The sequence below is a fragment of the Papilio machaon genome, chromosome 3 (assembly GCF_912999745.1).
Source record: "Papilio machaon chromosome 3, ilPapMach1.1, whole genome shotgun sequence".
Taxonomy (NCBI): Eukaryota; Metazoa; Arthropoda; class Insecta; order Lepidoptera; family Papilionidae; genus Papilio; species Papilio machaon.
Genome location: NC_059988.1, coordinates 1463420 through 1485915, shown reverse-complemented (window position 1 = coordinate 1485915; position 22496 = coordinate 1463420). Strand labels below are relative to the sequence as shown.

Genomic DNA, 22496 nt, shown 5'->3' with positions numbered 1-22496 from the left:
TCCTCTGTCCTTTCCGAAAAAATGAAGTGCATTTGATGGAGGATCTCCTATTGCGAATGTCTGTAGGCAGCGTCCGCTTCACTATTTAGGCTATTTTAGGTGGCAGCTTGTTCGTTTAACACCTTATTATATTAAATAAAAACACTTCAATATGAGTAACAATATAATTTATTGAATTTCCAAATATAAATATCAAGAGAAAATACATTCATTTCAAAGTTGATGACGTCATTAAAGTCTCATTTATCACACAACACAAACGGCTCAAAAATAAATAATAAACAATCCAATGAGTTAAAGATATAACAATAACCTAATAAAACAATAACTGTCACACACAGTCTTTCGACTAAGCAGTTTAAGCTCACACACCTACAGTTTTGACTGCACAGTTCGACTTTTCAGTTAAAGCTGAAGGTGTGTAGGGAGCTTAAGTATTTACTTACTCAGATTCGACGTTGAGTATAGCAATACTTGCATTAAAAAATAAATAATACTTCTCATTTAACAAAATTATGCTATTACGGTGTTTGCGTTATAATTTAAAATTGTTACCTAAATTAAAATTACACAAAATCAACTCTGACAACTCAATTATTCGAAAATTTCTGGATTAAGATATACATTTTTACAGAATCCTTTTTGCATTTTGATATTGCACGTTGACAATGATGTTATAAATAATATCAATTACAAAAAAAAAAATATTAATTTAAAAATATAATTATTATTGCCAATTATTTTTTTGTTCTAATTAATAACATCTTTTCGTAAATTAGCTATTAATTAAAAACTAATAAAAACAATCTATATTGTATACATTATTTTTGGCTTTAAGTGTACTGCACTAAACATCTATAGCTAATCCAACCTATACGTTTGAAATTCCTAAACTAATATAAGTTAATATTGAGCAAAATTAACAGCTAAAAAGAATAAAACATATTTTTAATTATGTAAATTCAAACTAATTAATTTACAGAAGTGACATAGAGACGGAAAATAGTTTGACTTTTGTTTTTTTGTGTCTGAGCTATTTTTGTATGTTTATGTAGAAATTAAACTAACAACTGACTACACAACACGAGGACTAGTATTGTTATTTTTTAAACTCTACAGTGATATGACTAGACTTCACATTTTACTTGAAATTGAAGCGAAATATTTTATGAACAATTTTGGTGGGTTTAAAAAACTAATGCCGAAATATTAACAGGAAATGTAAAAAAAAATAGTATAAAATGACAGATTCAAATTTAGTTGAAAATTTTATAAGCTTCAAAACGTAAAATCTTATGTGGATGACATTTTCTCAAAGACTAAAATTTTACGATGATATTTTTGTATAAAATATTGCTTTCCGTAAAATGTAAAGCTTGCGAGTTTAATATTAAATTTTTAAAAACCATGAATCACTGTTATAGACAGAAAACGATTGCTCTAAGTTTTAAAAAAATGCTGAAACAAGAGCGAAATTTTATGTTTTATATTTTTTCAATTACAATATTTGAAAATTAAAAAAGTATAGAGCAGTATAAAGCTATTGTAGAATTATGTTACACGGAGATTTTGAAATAAGTCATTTTATAAGATTAATTAAAAAATATATACAATGACTTTGAAGAGTTGAACTCCGTATTTACCGGGTTAGTTGTATACTATAGCATCATTGTTCCAATTAATTCCGATCATTATTTATAAGGCTAGTATAAATATTTATATAAATATAAGTTTAGACATGACTTAGTAGAGACGACTCGTTAGAGATACATTTATAAAAAAACACCTATAAGGCAGATCCTTTAAGAAGGAGGGACTGCTTTGGAAAAACGAATTCAACAAACAAAAAAAAAATTAACAATTTTTAATTCTAGATAAAAAAGCAATAAAAGTAGAAGGGTTTTTATACAAAAAAAAGTAATCATAACCTAAAAATATTTTTCACGATATTTGACTTTGACGTTTCATTTTACCAAAGCAGTCAAATTACATCTACAGATTAAAAACACGAGAGATCACATTTTTTATTTATAAAAAGAGTTTCTTAATATTAAATTGCGTTGAACACGCGTCGAATAGACGAAATATGATGTAATTGCTTGTTTATTATTTTGAATATTGAAATAAAATTCCTACAACAATGACAGTCTATTTACTAGTAAACTATTAGCCTAGTCTTCGCTAATCTTTCGTCCAATATTATTTGCACAAAAAAACAATAAACTAAGTTTTAATGGTCAAAGTTTATTTTGCAAGTTTTCAATAATCATTGTCAAATAAGTATTGCAACAAATGTATAACTTATACTATCTCAATAAAATTGCAATGAAAATAACTAGGTAACTAGTCGTGGTTTTTTAAGACTAAAATGTCCGTTTAACATATTGCTGTCTTTGTTTTGTCAAAGATAATGACAGAGATGACGCTATGTTTACGAGTATACAGAGATTTTAGTATCATAAACCCAAGGTAAGAAAGTTATTTAAGGCATTAATCTTACTCTGTTATAATATTGTGAAATAAATTAATCAATTCATTTGTAATATTTGATTATTGCTATCATTACAATTTTTGTTTTATAATGCTTTGTATTTTGTAACAAATGAATACTTCATAAAATACTAAATGCATTGATATTTATAAAAGGTCAATTTGAACCTTTTTACTATAGACATAGACTTTACATTTGATATATAACACCGGTATTGCAAAAATATCAAACGACATTTCAAAAAAGGCTCTACAAATCTGTAGAACCTGCAAAAGCGAGACTCCAACGGACCGCGATATTTTTCTTGTAGTCTTCTCGCTTATCCGAATTTCTCGCTTATTTAGGCCGTCCGTTGGGACCTGACAATGTCTCTCGCTTATCCAGGTTCGACTAACTTAATGACTAAATTGTAGCGACACTTGTCTTTAAAAATCTCGTAATCTTTCAAATAGATTACGAGATATGACAATATGTATCATTGTTGTTGAAAACCACAGTAACTGTGTTTATTTGATACAATAATTAAACTGCTATAATTACTGTGTATTTAAATTTTATTAAGCTATGATAGTTAGTTATATGTTTCGGTGAAATTTTTGAATTTAATATTGCTTTTAAAATAAGAAAAAATATAATAATTGTGCTAATAAATTGAATATTATAAAATACAATATCTACTGGTACATTAAATTGTAAATATTGATCGTAAATCTATAGAAGAAACTGTAAATTTATCCCTTGTAATTTATGTATTAATTTTATGTGCAAATTAGTACTTATATTGTGCAAATATATTTTTTTATTAGGTAACTATTGCTACAAATATATGTAAGTATATAAATTCATTTTTATATATAATAACAAAAATAAGAGATACATAATTTTTTTATATACTTTTGCTCAAAATATTAGTGATTCTAGATATTTAAGAAAAGGACAACGTTTATGGTATTGCTTTGTTGTTTATTTCCAAAGGTCCTGTTAATTGCTAATAAAATTCGTCAACTATTTTCTGACAAGCTACAAAAATCATTGAAAAATATAACAAGTTAGTAAAACTTTATGTTTATAATTTTTATTTATTTTTTTTTGTTTAATTATTTGATTTAAACTAGAAATTGATGACGAAAATATAAATAAATGAATTCATTTAATAAATTGAATGCAACATAAACTTTTAAATATTAAAATAATTATGTCTTGAAATAATTATATAAATAATTATGTCCTAAATTTACTTCTAAAAAAGATTTCTTAATTAACATAGAAGAAATGAATATAAGGTTAGAGGTATTTATAATATTAAAAGTTTTAGAAGTCATTTGGTCAACATTCAAAAGGTTGAAAGGAATAATATTAACAACAACGAGTTTAAAAAATGTTCTAAATGTTTCGTTTTTCTCGAGAGGAACAAAGTTAAGAAGAGGTAGAGATTTCGATGTCGAATAATAAGATAGAAAATTTCAAACAGTAGCATGTGTCATAAAATTTTAATTATAACGGTTGTAGATTCCAAGCACTTATACAATAATAGTTAGTTAAGTCATGTATGTATACTTGAATAATTTAAAACATGCAAAATTTAAAAATTCACTCATTGAAAATGTAATAGTTAAGATAAAATTCACATTTCGGTGGGAGATAAATCACATAACAAAATAACCCTTTGAACGCCTTAGTGTATTCGAAAAAAATTTGTAAAAAGGGGAGATCATTCTCGTATAGTAATCCAAGTCTACATTAAAATGGTCCTAGAAATTCGACACGACATAATAACGAGACACGCCGGCGCTCGAAGGGTCCCAGTATTTATGCGAGGCCATTCCCTTCAGAACGGCCGCGACGTCGTCACTGGAGGTCCTTGACGCCCTGCAGGATCCTCTTGACGTGACCCACCTTGGTGACGCCCAGCTCTCGCAGGTCTCGCCGCGCCAGGGAGAGGAGCTCCCGCCCCGTCACGTCGTGCTTTGCGAACGCCTCCGCGTATTCTCCCAGTTGCAGGGATTCCAACCAATTTTGGACCTCCTTGATGCCCCAGTTCCGGACCTGTGCTGCCGTTAGAGAGGTACCGCTTCCCTCCGACACGCTTCTTCTACCTCGCAGCCAGCGACCGGCGCTCTTCTTGGGGACCTACGAGGGTAGGGTTGGGCGATATGAGTGGATGTGAAGTGTCAACTAAATTCTGATGTCAGTCGATTGTGCGAATAGAAATGTTCTAGAAATAAAGTCTGACACCGTCCAAGGACAATGTGCGGAAAGCTCTGGGAACTCTCGCAGGTGACTGGGCGCGTAAGGGTGATGGTGAAACAAGATAACATTAGTATGTTGAACTTGAACGTTTTATAAAAAATCTACTAAACTTCTTTGACTAATTTTCTTCAATCACGTACAAGAAACAGATTTCATGCTTCGAACTACAGTTTTACTTTAAACGAAGCAACTCTTTTGTTAAAATTCATAAGTACCTCATCAGCGTGTAGATAGGCGAGACCGTCGCGAATGTCGCAGCGCGCGAGGTGTGCGCGCACGCTGGCCGCCGCGCCCGCGCCCGCGCACCCGCTCGCTAGCAGCTCGTGACAGCTTTCCACCTGACACAAACGCCAACAGTTACTTACTTTACTAATTTGAAGAAATAAAATCGCAACGTGAAGTAATTATAAGTTACGAGTGCTGCGAGCAGGCGACGCAGTTGCGGCGGAGGCAGCAGGCGTCCCTCCGCGTCTTGCAGCGCATCAGCCGATAAGCCAACGATAATCCATTTATCCAGGGCTTATACGGATATCGTTCTTACGTGTAGTCTAAATATAACTGAATCTGACAAAAGACAAATATTTAAGAGTGAATAAAATAAGGTACTAATTGCTCACATGTTTGACTAATGTGTTGACGTCGTCCAGCAACGCCAGCAGCTGCGCCGCTTCCGACGAAGACAAGGAGTTGCTCGCTTGCGCTTTTTGCTGTTGCTTCTCGTCCCACGCTCTGACGGATATACTTCTTATTTTAATATAATTTATTGAAACTCTGTGAGAATCGTTCGTTAATTATTTTGGCCATTATCACGAGTCGCGACCTTTTTTACTATTTTCTTTCCATGAATGGGATTGCGAATCGTACCGAGCGGAGCCTGTGTAGGCTGGCGATGCGAGTTACCTGAGGCTGGTCTCTAACGCTCGCGAGCGGCAGAGCATCTGCGCGCGGTTCTTGTGTATGATGCGCACGCAGCCCGGCGGCTGCAGCCAGGCCTCGCCGTCCACCTGCACCGGGACGCACTCCTCGCCCAGGATGTTGATCTGCACGGCGCGGCACTGCGCTATGCGGTGCTTCTGCAGGTTGATCAGTCGCGACGCCGCCATCTGCGCCGACCCGAACACCGCCACCACCTACACCGGTAAAACCGATGTGGATCCCAGGTGTCTCGAAATTGGAAATTCCATCTCGAACATTTTGTGTATTTTATCAGCAGAGTAGACATTAACATACTGAATACGAGGCAAAGTTAAAACGCTGGAGATGGATGGATATATCAAATGGTAAAAGTACATACAGGACGAGTATTGTGGCGAGAAAAATAAAGTTTATTTAAACAAGTTCAATAACCTCGAGTATTCTATCATCGAAGGAGGGCGCGAGAAAGATATCATCGGCTCTGGTGCCTCCCCAGAAGTTGGTACCGCCCATGAAGGAGGGGATGTTGAGCACCACGATGCCCTGCAGCTCCGGCAGCGGGATCCTCTGCCCGTCGCACTCCAGCTGCACGCGCTGTCCCAGATGTCTGAACATGGACACCATTTTAAAATCTGTTTTTTTAATCCGATAAACAATGTATTTAGGAGTACATACAAAGTTTACGATGTTTGTGGTGTTTGTGTAGATAATAAATATTGCCTTACCTATATGTTCTATTCACCCATTCCTTGGATCCGAGCACACCATACCACATGTAATTCCTGGCTCTCGATCTACATTTCTCAGGATGTTCTTCCCTCTTATTATGAAAGTCCAGGGTTATCTTTGCATCGATACCAATGCCGAAGTAGTTGTTCATTACCGCTCTCTCATAGAACCCTTCGAGTAGAGTGTCATCAGGATCCATCAATGGACTTACAGCGGCACATAGAGCGTCCGCGTTCGCTAACAGACATTGACTTATGAATCCTTGTGTGACGTGCGGCCATGCTGGCAACTGAACGAGGGGATTGATAATTGGCAATTTTTTAGCTCTTTCACTGGTGTCAGATTTTGATGAACCCATTCCTCCTACGACGCCACTGTCACCCCATATTGACGATACCGATGTGGATAACCTGCTTTGTAATGGAAAAGCACATTTATATTAATTAAAACTAAAGACATACTAAACTTTTAATATAATAAATATATTAAGAATTTAAGGTCTCTTTAATTCTCCGATTGATAAGGAACTTACTTGTCAGTTTCGCCTGGTTTAAACAGACTGCCACAGGAAATTCTTCTAGTCGCAGCAGGCGAACAACTGAGGAACCGCCCGTACTCAGGATCAGTAGAGCCGAGTAATTTTGGGTTATCTGAAGATCTCCGTTCTCGACTATTGGCCATACTCGGCTCAGGTGAGTTAACACTTAACGTATCCGTTCCCTGATCGAAGATATCGCTTAGTACTGAAGCCATACGACTACCATTGGTTTTGAGGCTTCTTTGTTCTTCACTGTGTGATGGAGACGGTGGTTCTACCACTACACTAACTTGCGGAAAAACCGGCGTTTGACTGTTCACTTTCATTGTCTTCTCTTCCTTAGAAAGCTCTAATGATTTGGGAGAAGTTCGAACTGGAGACTCAACCTTTTGTGTGAGTTCTTCTGTTGTTTTAGGTAGGAGATGCTTTACGGATCCATCGTCGACTACACGTTTCTTAATGCTTTTTTTAAGCTGCTTTCGAAAAGATTTTCTTGCGATATCACTTCCTTCCTCGAATTGTGCTAAACTACAATATTTAATTTGCTCATCGACTTTCGGCGCATTCTCAATATAGAAAACTCTGTTCTCAAATCCAAATTTTTCTACTTCGACTTCTTTTCGCTTCTTTACTTTTGATACATGTTTTACTTTCCTTTCGGAGTTTTTTTCTAAGCTTGGATTTCTGCTGTCCATGGGAATGTCCGAGACTGTATCTGAGGTAAAAAGCGTTGTATCATCTGTATACGTTTCGTTGTCACCGTTCTTACCCATCATGGCTAACAGAACTTCTTGTCCGAGCATAGAACTGATATCATCCATAATCGATTCACCGTGAATCGTTTCCGAGTTGACGTATGTCGTCTCCGAGATTTCTGGCGAATCTATGTGACCAATATTAGCCTCTTCGAGATCCTCCGGCTTCGTATCCATAATCTCCGACATCAAACTAAAATCTTCGCTAATGTTGGACTCTTCAGAACTCGTAGCGTCTACTTCCAAATCTACACTAGAAAGCTTTCTTTCCGGCGTACATTCGCCGCTGACTGGGGTATTTCTGTCACTCAATTCTTGAAAGTGAATTTCATCCGTATACGGCTTGTCGATGTCTATAATAGTCAATTGGTCCGATTCATAAGTTTCTCCCTGTACTATCGAATATCTCTTATCGCTATCGTCCGAGACAATTAAATTAGGTATCGTGAGACTGCTGCTATTGTAGGGGCCTCGGTCTGCGTCTGGCCTGAACAGGTTCTTGCACGAGCTTGTATCGCAAGAGGATAAGTTGGATAACGAGAGATGGTCCTGCGGCGAGGCGGAGCTTAACTTTCTACTGTCAATTTTTTCTACTCGTAGCGTTTGATCGCCAGCCTGCGAACTTATCAGTTTAGCTATGTCTTCATCTACGTCTGGAATGCTGTTGACAATAACAAACGACTTTATCAGAACTGATTCTATGCAGATGTGTTCATTATGTTAGATATGAAAAAACAAACAATTCGAGTTTTGTATTTTTAATTGAATTTTAAAACACCGCTTACTGTTCTGGTTGCAAGGAGGCGGCGGAGACTGCCGAGGCGGCGGAGGAGCGGCGGCTGTCGGCGAAGGCGCGCGGCACCGGCAGTGTGGCCGACACCTCGCCCGGCCCCGCCGCCCCCGCCCCCGCAACCCCTGCCCCAGTCTCCGCCCCCGCCTCAGGCCCCGCTCTTGTAGTACCCGTGTCCGCTTCCCCAGTGATCTCGCTCCAGCCTCCCGCCTCTTGCTGCGATGCAGCCTGTTAGGATTGCAAATGTGTATAAGTGCATGTTGTGTGTACACTTGCGATGTAAGTGTGTACACATGCCGGGTACGTGTACACGCACGTACCTGTGGGTATAACTGCAGGAGGGTGCGCACGAGCGAGCGCAGCGCACGCCGCACGCTGTCGGCGCGGCCGGCCAGCGAGCAGCCGCGCGCCGCCCAGTTCAGCTGCTCCTGCCAATACACGCACCATTTTATATTCGGTAAGGAAAATTACATTTTGTCTTCATATACTTAAACAAAACGAATGAAATGAATTTTCAAAATTTGTTACGCTTCGATGTTGTATACCTTTTCAGTCTTTTCGATGCTGCCCTTCTCGGCGACTGCGGGCGCATCAGGCTCGCTGTCGCTGGTCGTCGTCTCCGCCGGCTCCCACGATCTAGAAAATGCTCATTTTACTAACCACTACTATAGTAATACAAACCTAAATAATTTCAACTGAAAAAATGAAGCATAATTGTTATGCAGGACGCAGGGTACGTAAAGAGTCAATCTTAACAATTTTATTTCGTAGTTTATTAATCCATCTTGTGTTAAGAAGGTGTTGACTGTTTTTGTTCGCGTCGCAAAATTATTCTTTACAAACTTACCTACAAACCATATGCAACTAACTTTCCTACTAAGTGTAGTGAGTCGATTAGGTAGCTCCAACTATTTCTAGGAAGTGCAAATGTGTGGGGAGCTGGTCGACTACTCATCTATGTGCCTCTACTGTAATGAACTTTGAGAGCTGACCTGCAGAGCTCTTGCTCGTCTGTAGGACTACTGCAAAGGCTACCGTGCCGCGCGCCACGGCCCATGGATAACATCAAGATTTATCAATATTGAACGAAAAATTACTGCTTAACAACCTATCAAGATTTGAAAACAAAACTGAAAATTTACTTTAAAAAGTATATTACTTACTTCGAAATTAATTACAAAATAAGTTTCACAAATAATGTTAACTATGATAATACGAGTATAATTGTTTTTCGTCTAGGATTTTGCTAATTTGCTAAATTTTGTTCATGGCATTTGTATAATTTAAGTAAAAATGTAGGAGCCGACACGGGTGCCCGTGGGCACAGTTTTGCTACTATTAACAGGTTTATCATCGATGTAATGTTGAATGTTGTGCAATGCATGTGGGAGAGTGTGTCAGACCTGCAGCGCGCGTGGTCGTGCGCGAGGTGGCTCCGGGCGTGCAGCAGCAGCGAGAGCGCGCGCCGCAGCCGGTGAGCCGCACGCGCAGCCCCGCCGCCCGCGCGCTCGCCCGCCGCCGCCAGACGCGCGCACCCCGACCGCAGCGAGCAGCGGGCCACGCAGCTCACCTCGCCCGCCTTCAACACATTTCACATCTTCCTACACTTAATCCACAATACGCTGAAGATTGACTTGTATATTTACAGCGGAGGACAGCATATATTCTGTAAGTTCTGGTACCTGCATGATATCCTGTAAATTTTTGAGCAGCGTGGCCTCGTCCAGCAGGTCGGGCGGCACGGGGGGAGGCGGCGGCGCGGTCAGCGCGCGCTCGAACGTCATGATCGACCACCTAGGGCAGTTTTCAAATTTCAAGGATTACAAGGACAATGCTATTCAACAGTGATTTAGATAGTGTCGTGCATAGCATTCCTGACCTGTCCAGCATTTTAGTAGAGGCGCGCTCGTACCGCTCGAGCAGCTGCTGCAGGTTGGCGGCGTCGTCGCAGGAGGCGCCCCAGCCGAGCACGCGCGCCAGGTCGTTGCCCGTGCCCAGCGGCAGCACCGCCGTCTGCACATGTTGCTGTACCACACAATTTATACATGGATCAAAGCGAGTAACAACTTAAATTATGCCATTGTAAGCTACAGGAGAACACGGAGATTAAGGTTTGTGTTGGCGTCCAACTTCTTATATACCCTGTGGTGTATCACCTCTTTCATGATTAAGTTACTGGCCGGTAAGCCAGTGAGATAATAATCAATAATGTGTCAACATTATGTCATTAATAAATATAATGTAAATATAGACAACAATGCTTTTAATTTCTTTATGTATATTTAATATTGGCGACGAGTTTTAAACCCACGATCACATGGAAAAAGTAAAAAAACAGCGGAGTACCCAAAGAGGGTTACTCACTAGAATAGAAAAATATGTAACATCGAGGGCGTCGATGTCTGACGAGGACATCGATGCTCGCTCTGAGAGCCTTAATACAGCGATAAAGTCTCTGCGAGAGCTTCAGCGAACGATCGAAGACCACACCGTCGACCAGCATGACGAGACCGCTTACGAGCAAGAACAGGAGTACAGGTACGATTTCGAAGAGCTGTACACAACAATTATCACTAAACTATTAACGAAAAAGAAACTAAACCAACGACAGCAAGAACAACAACAGCGAGCGCAACATCATAATGAACAACAGTTGCATGACCAGCAGCAGATACGTGAGAGCATACCTAAAATACAATTTCAACCACTAGGAGCATCAGAAACTTTCAACAACTTTAAGAGAAGACTGGAAGCTTACTTTCGATTGAATAATATTACCAAAGATCAAACAAAAACAAACATTATACTATCTACATTATCACCAGAGCTCCATGAAAAGCTCTGTGACTTAGTGTGCCCAGAAGAACCAATTAATATGTCATTTGATCTCATCACCGAAACACTTAATGAATATGTAGATCCAAAACCTAGCAAATGGGCCCTACAACATAAATTCATATCAAGAATACAAAAATCTGATGAAACTATAGCTCAATTCACAGCGGAACTAAAAAAATTAACAACAAACTGCGAATTTAATTGCCAACATTGTGAGAAGAACACATCAGAAAGTTTCCTTTGCCTACAATTCATACGAGGCTTAAAAGATAATGACGCACGAACAAAAATTTTACAAAATCAAAATAAATGTACATTTAAAGAACTAGTTCAAATAGCAACATCAATCGAAATGGGAAAAACAGAAAACGACACTATTGCTACAAATGTATTGCCCAGCACGAGTAACGGCAGTATTGACAAAGTTTCTACAAACACATATCGACCTAAAACTTCAAACTCAAGACAAATCACACGCCGAGATTTATTAGGTAAATGTTTTCGCTGCGGATCTTCTCATGAAAGCAGGATATGTAACGCCAGCAATGTCACCTGCCGGAAATGCAATAAAATCGGCCATCTTACCCGCGTTTGCCTACAACGCAACCCTAATCTGCACTACAAGGCACCGAGACCTAATTCGCACCAACTAGAAGAGCCGAACAATAGCGATAACGATGACTGGAACGATATCAATATGATATCTGGCGAAAGAACTGAGAAATTCATGATATCAGTACAGATCGAGAACGCAAAGCTGAAAATGGAATTTGATACTGGAGCAACATTAACGTCAATGTCAATGCGAGACTATAGAAAACTGAATATTGGAAAAAGACTGTTCCACACAGATATTAAACTTCGTACTTACACAGGAGAAGTAATAAAACCAGTCGGAGTCACTTACGTTAAATGCAAATACCAAGAGAAGGAATTTCACGGTAAACTATATTTAATCAATGGCAATGTAGATCCTATTTTTGGACGCAGTTGGATGAAGGAACTGGAAAACTTGAACTTAGCAGATATAAAAACTATACAACATACAAACATCTTAGAACTAGACCAACTCTTACAACTTTATAAAACCTCAGTCTTTAAGTCCGACCTGGGTAAAATACCTAATTACAAGGGACACTTTAACCTTAAAGAAAACACACAACCAATTTTTATCAAACCTCGAAGAATACCATACGCTTTAAAAACGAAAGTGGATGAAGAAATAGAGCGACTTTGCAAGCTAGGGGTCATTACGAAAGTGGACCACTCTGAGTGGGGAACACCAGTGGTACCAGTTGTCAAGCCGAACGGGTCAATCCGACTTTGCGCAGACTACAAAGTTACACTAAATAAAGTTATATTGGATGAACAATACCCAATACCGATGATAGAGGATATCTTTGCAGAAATGAACGGCGGCAAGCTATTTTGTACACTTGACATAACTCAAGCATACCTTAATATGGTCATGGACGACGAAAGCGCAATGCTACAAACACTCAGTACACACAAAGGTACATACAAAGTAAACAGGCTTATGTTCGGTGTGAAAGTCGCGCCGAGCTTGTGGCAAGGATTTATGGACAGACTCTTGCAAGGGCTGGAAGGAGTCAAATGCTTTTTCGATGATATAATTATACAAGGAGATTCAAAGGAAAAATTGTTACAAAGACTTAAGCTTGTGCTTGATAAACTGAAAGAAAGCAACCTCAGAGTAAACAAGGATAAGTGCCAATTTTTTAAAACAAGTATAAATTACCTAGGGCACACTATTGATAAAGATGGCCTGCACAAAAACAAGGACAAGATAAATGCTATAATAAAAACAGAACGCCCAGTAAACACTGCAGGATTGAGAACGTTTCTCGGTATGGCAAATTTCTATAATAAATTCATACCCAATCTCGCATCCATCACGAATCCCTTGAACAACTTATTAAAGAAAGAATCAAGCTTTCAATGGACTACACAGTGCGAGGAAGCCTTCATCAAAATCAAAAAAGAAATATTAAGCGAAAGAGTATTAACACACTTTGATCCAACAAAACCACTAGTATTGGCCACTGATGCTTCACCACTAGGACTTGGTGCAGTCCTATCACACAGACTTACTGACGGATCAGAGAGGCCTGTTGCGTTTGCCTCGAGAACATTATCAGACAGCGAGAAAAGATATAGTCAAATTGACAAAGAAGCTACGGCGATTTACTGGGGATTAAAAAAATTTTTCTACTATATCTACGGCCGAAAATTTACCCTCATAACAGACCACAAACCACTTACAAGCATATTTCATCCAAATAAAACCTTACCAGCAATGAGCACTATGAGGTTATTTCATTACGCCCACTTCTTGTCCGGATTTGACTACAATATTGAATATAGAACTTCAGCGAATAACTCCAATGCCGACTACCTATCAAGATTTCCAATAGAGTCTACAAGGATTAATAAAATAGACCAGAACTACAATTTCCAATTAGAGCAAATTAATACTATAGACATCAACCCAAATACGATAGCAACTGAGACTAAAAATGATTCAGAACACAGACCTCTACTACAGGCACTTAATTCAGGCATCTCGCTAAGAACACTCGGTTTCAAGGACAATGAGTTCACATTACATGACGGCTGTATACTAAGAGGAGCGCGCGTTCTTATCCCTAGAACACTTCAAGAACGCGTGCTAAATGAACTACATCTCGGCCATCCAGGAATAGTTAAGATGAAACTATTGGCGCGCAGTTTTGTGTATTGGAAGGGGATTGATAACGACATCGAAAAGAAGGTGAAATCGTGCAGAACTTGCAGACTACAACAGAATGAACCTGAAAAAGCACCACTTCACCATTGGGAACGACCTGATGGACCTTGGCAAAGATTGCACATTGATTTTGCGGGACCTTTCCAGGGTCACCAACTTTTTATAATAGTAGATGCATTTTCAAAATGGATTGAGGTAATACCTACCAAAACCACAACAACTACTTGGTGCGTCCAAAAACTGAAAGAATTATTTTGCACCTTTGGAATACCACGAATTTTAGTCTCTGACAACGGACGACAATTTATCTCAGAAGAGTTTGAAGCATTCCTCAAAGACAGTATGATCGTTCATAAGACGTCTGCTCCATACCATCCAGCAACGAACGGTCAAGCCGAACGATACGTTCAAACCGTGAAAAGGATACTACGAAGCTTAGAGGGGGAAGGAGGCACAATATATCAAAAGCTCCTCACGACTAAGACACGACTTCGTCGAACGCCGGACGCTAACGGCCAGACCCCCTACGAGCTTATGTTTGGTAGGGAGGTACGCACGTCGCTACATGCCATGTTCATGAGAGGGGAACGCCGACGACCATCAGTTAAACACCAGCCACATCTTATCAAAGAGTTCAATCCAGGCGACCGCATCCAGGCCCGTGATTATACCGTCGGCTCCACGCAGCGCTGGCGTTTCGGGACCATTCAAGAACGTTTAGGGAGACTACATTATAAAATAATAACTGATGACGGTTCTGTTTGGCGTAGGCACATTGACCAGCTCCTAGCTGCTCCCTTGGTCCAAAGCTAGGGGGGAGAAACTGTGGTGTATCACCTCTTTCATGATTAAGTTACTGGCCGGTAAGCCAGTGAGATAATAATCAATAATGTGTCAACATTATGTCATTAATAAATATAATGTAAATATAGACAACAATGCTTTTAATTTCTTTATGTATATTTAATATACCCATACTTTTTTGTGAAGAGGATTGCAAATACATAAAATAACTTGAAAATGAGAAAGTAGCCGGTAAGAGATGTATTCGTACATGCATATCGAGCTTGTCGATTTCCTGCAGCACCCAGCCGACGGAGCCGTCACCGCTGCAGACGAGCGCGCGCAGCGGGGCGAAGTGCCGAAACAGTCGCAGCCCCAGCCGCGGTCCCGCTCCCGCCAGCTCGAACACCTGCGCCGGGTTCAACAGCTGCTTGAAGCGCCGCAGGAACTTCACGCCCTGGTTGTCGCCTGCAACGGAGTTTTTCTTTATATTTCCTAAAGATAATGTATTTATTCCCCTGGCTCAGACAATTCAAAGTCAAAGAATCCTGTCGTAGTTTTAAGACGTCTTCGGTAAAGGCCAACCTGATCTAGAGTTGACGAAGACAATAAGCGGCGAGGCGTTGGGCGGTCTGTCGGGCAGCCAGCCGTCGTCGGGCCCCACGGAGTGCAAGCGGGTGGGGGGCACGACGGAGGCGCGCGCGGGGCCCAGCGAGCACGCGGCGCGCCAGCCCGGCCGGCACTGAGCGTGCACACATTTGCGGCACCACACGCAGCGGAAATCTTGCAAGCTACATCAAAACATCAAATAACACAATTTTAAAAATTTTGGACCTTAATTGATCAGCAGCGTATCTGACTATGATGTCCAGTCCCCCGTATATTATCTATATATATAAAAAAAATCGTGTTAGTTACACTATTTATAACTCAAGATCGGTCGAACTGATTTAGCTGAAAATTGATGGGGAGGTAGCTTTAACTAGGAGACGGACATAGGAACTTATTTATCTTGTGTGCATTTTTTTTATTCCGCGCGGACGGAGTCGCGGGTAAAAGCTAGTTTGAAATAAATACAATTATATGAAATCTTACTAATAATACAAATGCGAATGTTTGGATGGATGGATGTTTGCTTGAAGGTATGTCCGAAACGGGTCCACGGATCTTGATGAAATTTGTCTTTTTTAATACCGCGCGGACGGAGTCGCGGGCGACAGCTAGTATTGAATGAATTGACAAAACTGCTACTTTTAGTGCGTTTAATTATTTCTTTTCACATGCCAGCTCTTTTTCCAAAAAATGAAATATCTATTAAAAATGAAACATATTTTTTTTTCTGACACGTTTAAAACAAAAGTATGGTCAGCAGTAAAATATTCCACGTAGAATGAGAGTATAAAAACCATTGCATACATTTATTCTGTATCGATTGTGTACTATCGACGAAAGCTTTGTTCGAAAAGACCTTGCAAATATGCCATTTTTTATTTACGATGAACAATAGAACGTCTATAGCTGTATTAATCAGTGTTAACACAGTAACCAGTTTCAATAATTTCGAATATCTTTTGTAGAAATCGCAAACTAACCAACAATCTAAAATTTAAGCTTTGAAAATTAGATCGAACTCAATTAGTATGTGATTGAATTGGAGAGAAATCGCTTGCTTCACCAATCATCCTTGGATATATCAAAGGATGTTTGGTGAAGCCATATATGGTTTCCAATACTACATTTATATCAACAAAGGACTAGATAAAGCAAACAATTGTACATAAAGGGAGCTATCAATAAACTTAATTTTAATAAAGCGTCGGTAACCCGAGCCGACATCGTTAGGCAATTCTTGTACCGAGTGCACTCAAGTCGAGCGACGAGTGGCTTCTGAAATCTATACGAACGCTAACAAAGTGGGAGAGAAACTTTGTGAAGTACTGTATAACTTCGTCAAATTTACTTGATTAATGATTTATTTGTTGTTATTATTTATAATAATGAGAAATATTTCAACCTCTCTCTTTTAGTCTTTGAAATCTTGTTACTTTATGTCGCAAATTAATCTAACATAAATTAATTAGCAATATCTCTTTTCTATAACTTATTATGGCTATGAAATATCAAGAACTTGGTAAAGAAAAAGTAGTTAAAAAGAAAGCAAAAATTACTTGGAACAAGAGTCGTTTTCACGCCATTAGTTGTTATATCTTTGAGAAGAATTTTAAAAACTTCTAACTCTCCCTGGCGAGTTGCACAAATATAAAATGTAGGTCAAAGCTTGCGCGGTGGTTTTGTAATGCTTTATACAGCTTAGTGTTATAATTTTCTCTACATTGTTAAACTAAAACCTTTCCATTATCCAACGCGCTTTCTTGTCCTATTACAACATATGTTGTTATTATATTATTCTAAATGTGATTTTGTTCTCGATGTGTTTTGTAAATTAGATAAATAACTGGTTTTTTTACTGTGTTGTAAAACTCTCGGCACCACATACTGGTGTCGGCACCGACTAGACCCGTTGATAGTCTTCATTTAGTATTTTTTAATATTTTCCCATCGAAAGTTTAAATAATTAAATCTGTTTTAAAATTTAAATTTTTGGTTTTGATTGCCTAAATATTTCTTGTCCGAGTACTTTCTCGACACACTGTATATCTTAAAATACTCTAGTAAACTCTACATACTACAACAGCTAAACGGATCTCTTTGAAATTTGGAATACATGTAAGACATAGTTTTTAAGAATACAAACGCAACTTACTAAATTCTTTTTAATTCCACGAGGACAAAGTCACGGTCCACAGCCGCACGGCACACAGTTCTTTTACATTATAAATTTTATCTAACCGTTCAATTCCATTGCAATGACACTTATTTTTGGTACGTATTTTCATCCCTTGTACATTCTTTGACAAAACAGACTACAACATGAGTTAAAAGAAATGTCATTGTGGAAAGCCACTGTTACGCATTCGAGGAGTAGCAGCAACACTTCCCAACAGTCATCGCAGTCGGTCGATCTAAATAAGATCTGGGTGACCGACATTCCGCCGGTGCTTCATTTTAAATTCAAACCGCTTTCAGTAAATGTCGCCCGGAACGTTTGTAGGGTGACCCTTATTATACGATACCGTGGAATGTCCTCGCCAACGCAGATATAACTTCGAATTTTTATGATACCAATCTGATAGAAATAAACTTTCGGTATTATTTATCACGTGTGTTTCTATATAATATGGAATAGAATAATGATTTCTGTGCACCTTAAATATGGAACAAGTTGCTTCTTTTAATTAAAATTATTATATAATTGATTAATCCTTACAAATGTTATAAATGCGAAAGTAAATTTGTCGGTCTGTCTCGGTTTCACTCGAAAACTATTGAACCGATTTGAATAAAGTTTGACACGTAGATAGTCTAAAGCCTGAGAAAGGAAATAAGCTACTTTTTAAGCCGAAAAAGGGTTAAGATGTAGAAAGGGGTGGATGAAAAGTTGAATGGAAGTATCAGTTGTGGCGATACATATTTATGGTGAAACATATAACCACGTTGACGTCAATAATATCAATCAGCGGCAGTAAAAGGGTTAAACAAGTGATTAATTAAACTTAATAGTGTATAAGTCTATATTGCTATTAGAATTTGCAATACAAGATTATATAGACATTGTGCCGTAATAACGTTTAGTGTAGGCCATTTCAATAATAGCACTTCGTTGCCCACAGCTTGCCGGAGCATGCATTGTATCTATTTGTAGAGCCATTTGCCTTTCATTTGAATGCAATTTAATATGTATACTGCAGTAATAGTGTAACAAGGAATCAGCAAATGCTGTTAGCATATTAAAGAACAAGTTGTCAATATTTTTCATTGTTCACATCGCTATTTAAATGTCAAAATACAAATTTTAATAGCAACATGATTTTAGTTTTGAAAAGTACTAAGATGTATTAATCCTGTGACGACATGTGTTACTCACCGCAGTACGGAGCCGCAGGTCTTGTCGCAAATGTCGCACTTGGCAGCCACGGGCAGGTTGCCCTCCAGCCACTGATGCGGCATTATTATGTTCTGCAATAAATTTATGATGAAAAATTCTGTCTTGCTATTTAGCTAATAGAAAATGGTAGGCGCCAATAATCACTTTTCATTTTCATTGTGATCATAATTTTATTTAATTTTTACTAATTTACAATTTATTTCTTGCTCTTACTAATACGTAAAACAGATAATATATTATTTGGAAATACTCATTCATGCTTATTTGTTTATATTATTGTGTTACTTATGATTACATTTCAACGCTGAAAGCTGAAAGGTTTGAATGTAACTGGATTACTTTCACTGAAGCGTACGGATTGAAAAGTTGTAAAGATAAGATTCACAAAAAATGGAGCGGAACATGTATTTTATTTTGTGCTGAAAGCTTTCCCAAATTAACGAGCAACGAGCATCCCTCTCGAGGGTTTTGAAGCGAGGAAGGATGTTGTATTTTGACCATCCGGTCCCTTCGCGGCTAATAATTTCAACATAGCCGAATAAATTTGTATTTTATTTTATTATAAAAATTCACTGTAGAAAAGTTGTGATACAAAAATCTTCTACATTAATATCAGTGTATGAATGCGTGTAGACTTTTTCGTCAAAAACACAATCTGAAATTATCTATAATGCGCGTGTAGAACGACAGTATCCCATTTTATTTTTTAAAGGAAAACTGAAATTGGAAATGCTAACCCCTTCAGCGTCCTCGACGACGTGAGGTCCGAGCGAAGCGAGTGTTGTCCACTTGCAGGAGGGTGGTGCGCGCGCGGCGCAGCGCTTGTGCGCTTTATACTTGCACAGCTCGCAGGCCAGCGCGTGCGCTGTGCCCAGCGCGCCCAGCGGCTCGCGGCACACGTTGCAGAACGTCGGACGCGCGTGCGTCGCCGCATACCTATATACAGTCGAGGAATCATTTGACGCTTACAATGCATTCAGTTGGAAAACTATTACAAGTTTACAAACTATTACAAAGATGCTACATCATAATTTATGCTGACAGTAAGATACGACTTAATGCTACTTACTGTACGAATTTATAACTTTGACTACACTAAGACAGGTTAAAAGATTTTAAAAACATAACTATTTCAGAATGTGCTATATGTGCTATAAAGTTGTTTGTGATGTCCGCATTTTCTACAAATCTTACAAATATTATAAATGCGAATGTTTGGATGTATATTTGTTTAAAATTATCTCCAGAACGGCTGCATGGATCTTGCTGATATTTGACATAGATGTGGAACGTAGTATGGAAGAACACATAGGCTACAGTCGCGGGCGACTGTTAGTTAAGTTAACTTTTAATATGAAAGTTCAGTACTATTAAACCACACGGAATAAATGAGCACCCTTATATTGGTCAATTTATCATACGTACCAGTGGTGGTCTCCAGAGGAGAGGCGAGCGACGAGGTCGGCGACGTCAGCGCCGCGGTGCAGCGCCCCACGCAGGGCGCTCGCCCACGACTCCATCTCGCCGCGACTCTCCGCACACAAGACCACGCTGCGTCGCGCTGTTATCACCTAGCATTGGACAAACATGCCAAAAAATACAGAACACTGTAAAGAGAAGGTCCATAACAATCAATATCATCTTTCCCATACATTTCTAAGAAGGACCATAAAAAATTTAAGACATTCGTGATTCATTCACTGAATTATTGTAGAATTTTGTTGAAAAAGTACGAATTTACATTACAAAATGCTGAAATTGATTTATTAAATTAACGAAAAAAAACTGTACAAAACATTTGTTAAATCTCTTTGACAATCGCAACTTTTACTTGAATGTATAATGATGAAGTTTAATACAATGTTATACTTAATTAAAAGATGTTTAATTGAAAATAAGTTTTGTTAAGAATAACAATGAGGAGTCCGAAGCTCTTCAAGTTGGAGATAGCAATTTAAGTTGGTCCAAGTTTACCCTTGCTCAAACAGCACAGACTACGAACGTAGACTTCTATGGACTAGGTATTTAATTGTAAATGTAATTTAAATATAATTTCAGACCAACAAAAACAACAAAATGGCAAACCAACGGCACGCGTTCCATTAATGGCATTTGATGATTTGCCATCCCAGAGGAACTAGCACAAATATTTGCGTGACAGTATTTGTAACGTCTTCGACGAGTTTCGTACAGCGCCCTTATAGGTAAGTACAACGACAAATCTCATATAAAATGTTTTATCGATAATGTTACGAAAAAGCGTATTGCAAACATTCGTGATAGACCTCCTCAGGTCTAAACATATTTAATTCATTGTGACCATGCAGTTATATCAAAAATGCGATAAGTAAATAAAGGAAGATGTAAAATGGCCATAAAATGTCACTGTCAACGATGGATAAGAAACCTCATGATTTGGGTTAAAACAACCCTTAAACTATGACTACTACGAGTATATATTATATAATAACACAGCATACCGGAAACAGTTCACGTATCTTTGACAAAAACGTCCCCAAAATGGCGTAGATAAAAGGTTTTACATTTAGTAGGGAATGGTCCCGGGGAGACTGTCATCTCGGTGTAATGTGCCCTTTATTGAAATAAAAGCATTATTCAGAGATGGACCCTAAAAGACCGCGCGATAACAAAGGTTAGACTCGTCGTAAAAACAAATGCGTGTATAATGCCCACTGAATATACTCGTATATGCAAACTTTTTGTTTTTAAAAAACTTATGACTAAATAAATATGAACAATAAGTTGAACAGAGATTATATAACTTTTTAAATGTTAATTTTATTTAAAAACTAATCAGCATAAAACGTTTAAAAAAATAACACGAGGTGTACGAGGAAAAACACTAACACAGATTCGACTTGTACCGTGTTGTAGTAAAAGCAACAATAGTATTGATAACGTTATTTTACTAATATTATACATGCGAATGTTTGGATGGATTGATGTTTATTAGAAGGTATCTCCAGAACGACTGCAAGAATCTCGCTGAAATTTGGCATAGGCGTAGAACATAGTCTGGAAGAACACAGATTAATAATTACTTTTTTTTTAATTCAGGTTGCACGAAGTCGCGGGCGACAGCTAGTAAGTCGTAAGTTTAGAATTTGCCTACTTGTGATTTCACGTATCGAGGTTCACAAACACGGTGCCTGAATAAATAAAACAAGTGCACATCTTAACGAGGGTGTCGGCACTTCCGAGTCGCAAATGCCTCGTCCCTATCGCCGTAAATGTTTTGTCAATATACTTTCACGTTTCAGCGGAGAGTTTTCAACATAATGCTGAGATTTTGAAATTACTTTGCTATTCTTAAAATGTTTACGGATATGTTTACGAAATGCCTATATAAAAAACTATTTTTAATCTATGTTTATTCAAAGAGAATGAGTGGGAAGAGTTTTTTTTCAAATTCGTCTCTTCCGCAAGTTCGTTTGGCTAGGTGATCGGTTATAATTTTTTTCACGTTGCATTCACTAACATGACGAATGTCTGAATATGCATACAATTTGAGTTCTAAAACAGATATAGACCAAAATATTGGCTCTATTACAAAAAAAATATACAGAAATCACAAATAATATTCAAATTAGAAACAAACTCTTACATTTTACAT

General features: G+C 38.3%; 1 protein-coding gene across 1 annotated transcript in view; it reads right to left on the bottom strand.

Moving 5' to 3' along the window:
• Positions 1 to 4000: 4000 nt before the first annotated feature.
• Positions 4001 to 22496, bottom strand: part of LOC106711014 (diacylglycerol kinase eta) — a 79868-nt gene continuing 61372 nt past the window's right edge. The window contains 19 exon segments of the mRNA XM_045686298.1: positions 4001 to 4621; positions 4957 to 5079; positions 5157 to 5277; positions 5348 to 5470; positions 5642 to 5871; positions 6089 to 6263; positions 6382 to 6798; positions 6918 to 8339; positions 8464 to 8660; positions 8789 to 8896; positions 9014 to 9104; positions 9872 to 10047; positions 10151 to 10262; positions 10348 to 10493; positions 15128 to 15324; positions 15442 to 15647; positions 18842 to 18933; positions 19600 to 19798; positions 20288 to 20433. Coding sequence (XP_045542254.1) covers positions 4340 to 4621; positions 4957 to 5079; positions 5157 to 5277; positions 5348 to 5470; positions 5642 to 5871; positions 6089 to 6263; positions 6382 to 6798; positions 6918 to 8339; positions 8464 to 8660; positions 8789 to 8896; positions 9014 to 9104; positions 9872 to 10047; positions 10151 to 10262; positions 10348 to 10493; positions 15128 to 15324; positions 15442 to 15647; positions 18842 to 18933; positions 19600 to 19798; positions 20288 to 20433 — 4563 coding nt within the window. The 3' untranslated portion in view covers positions 4001 to 4339.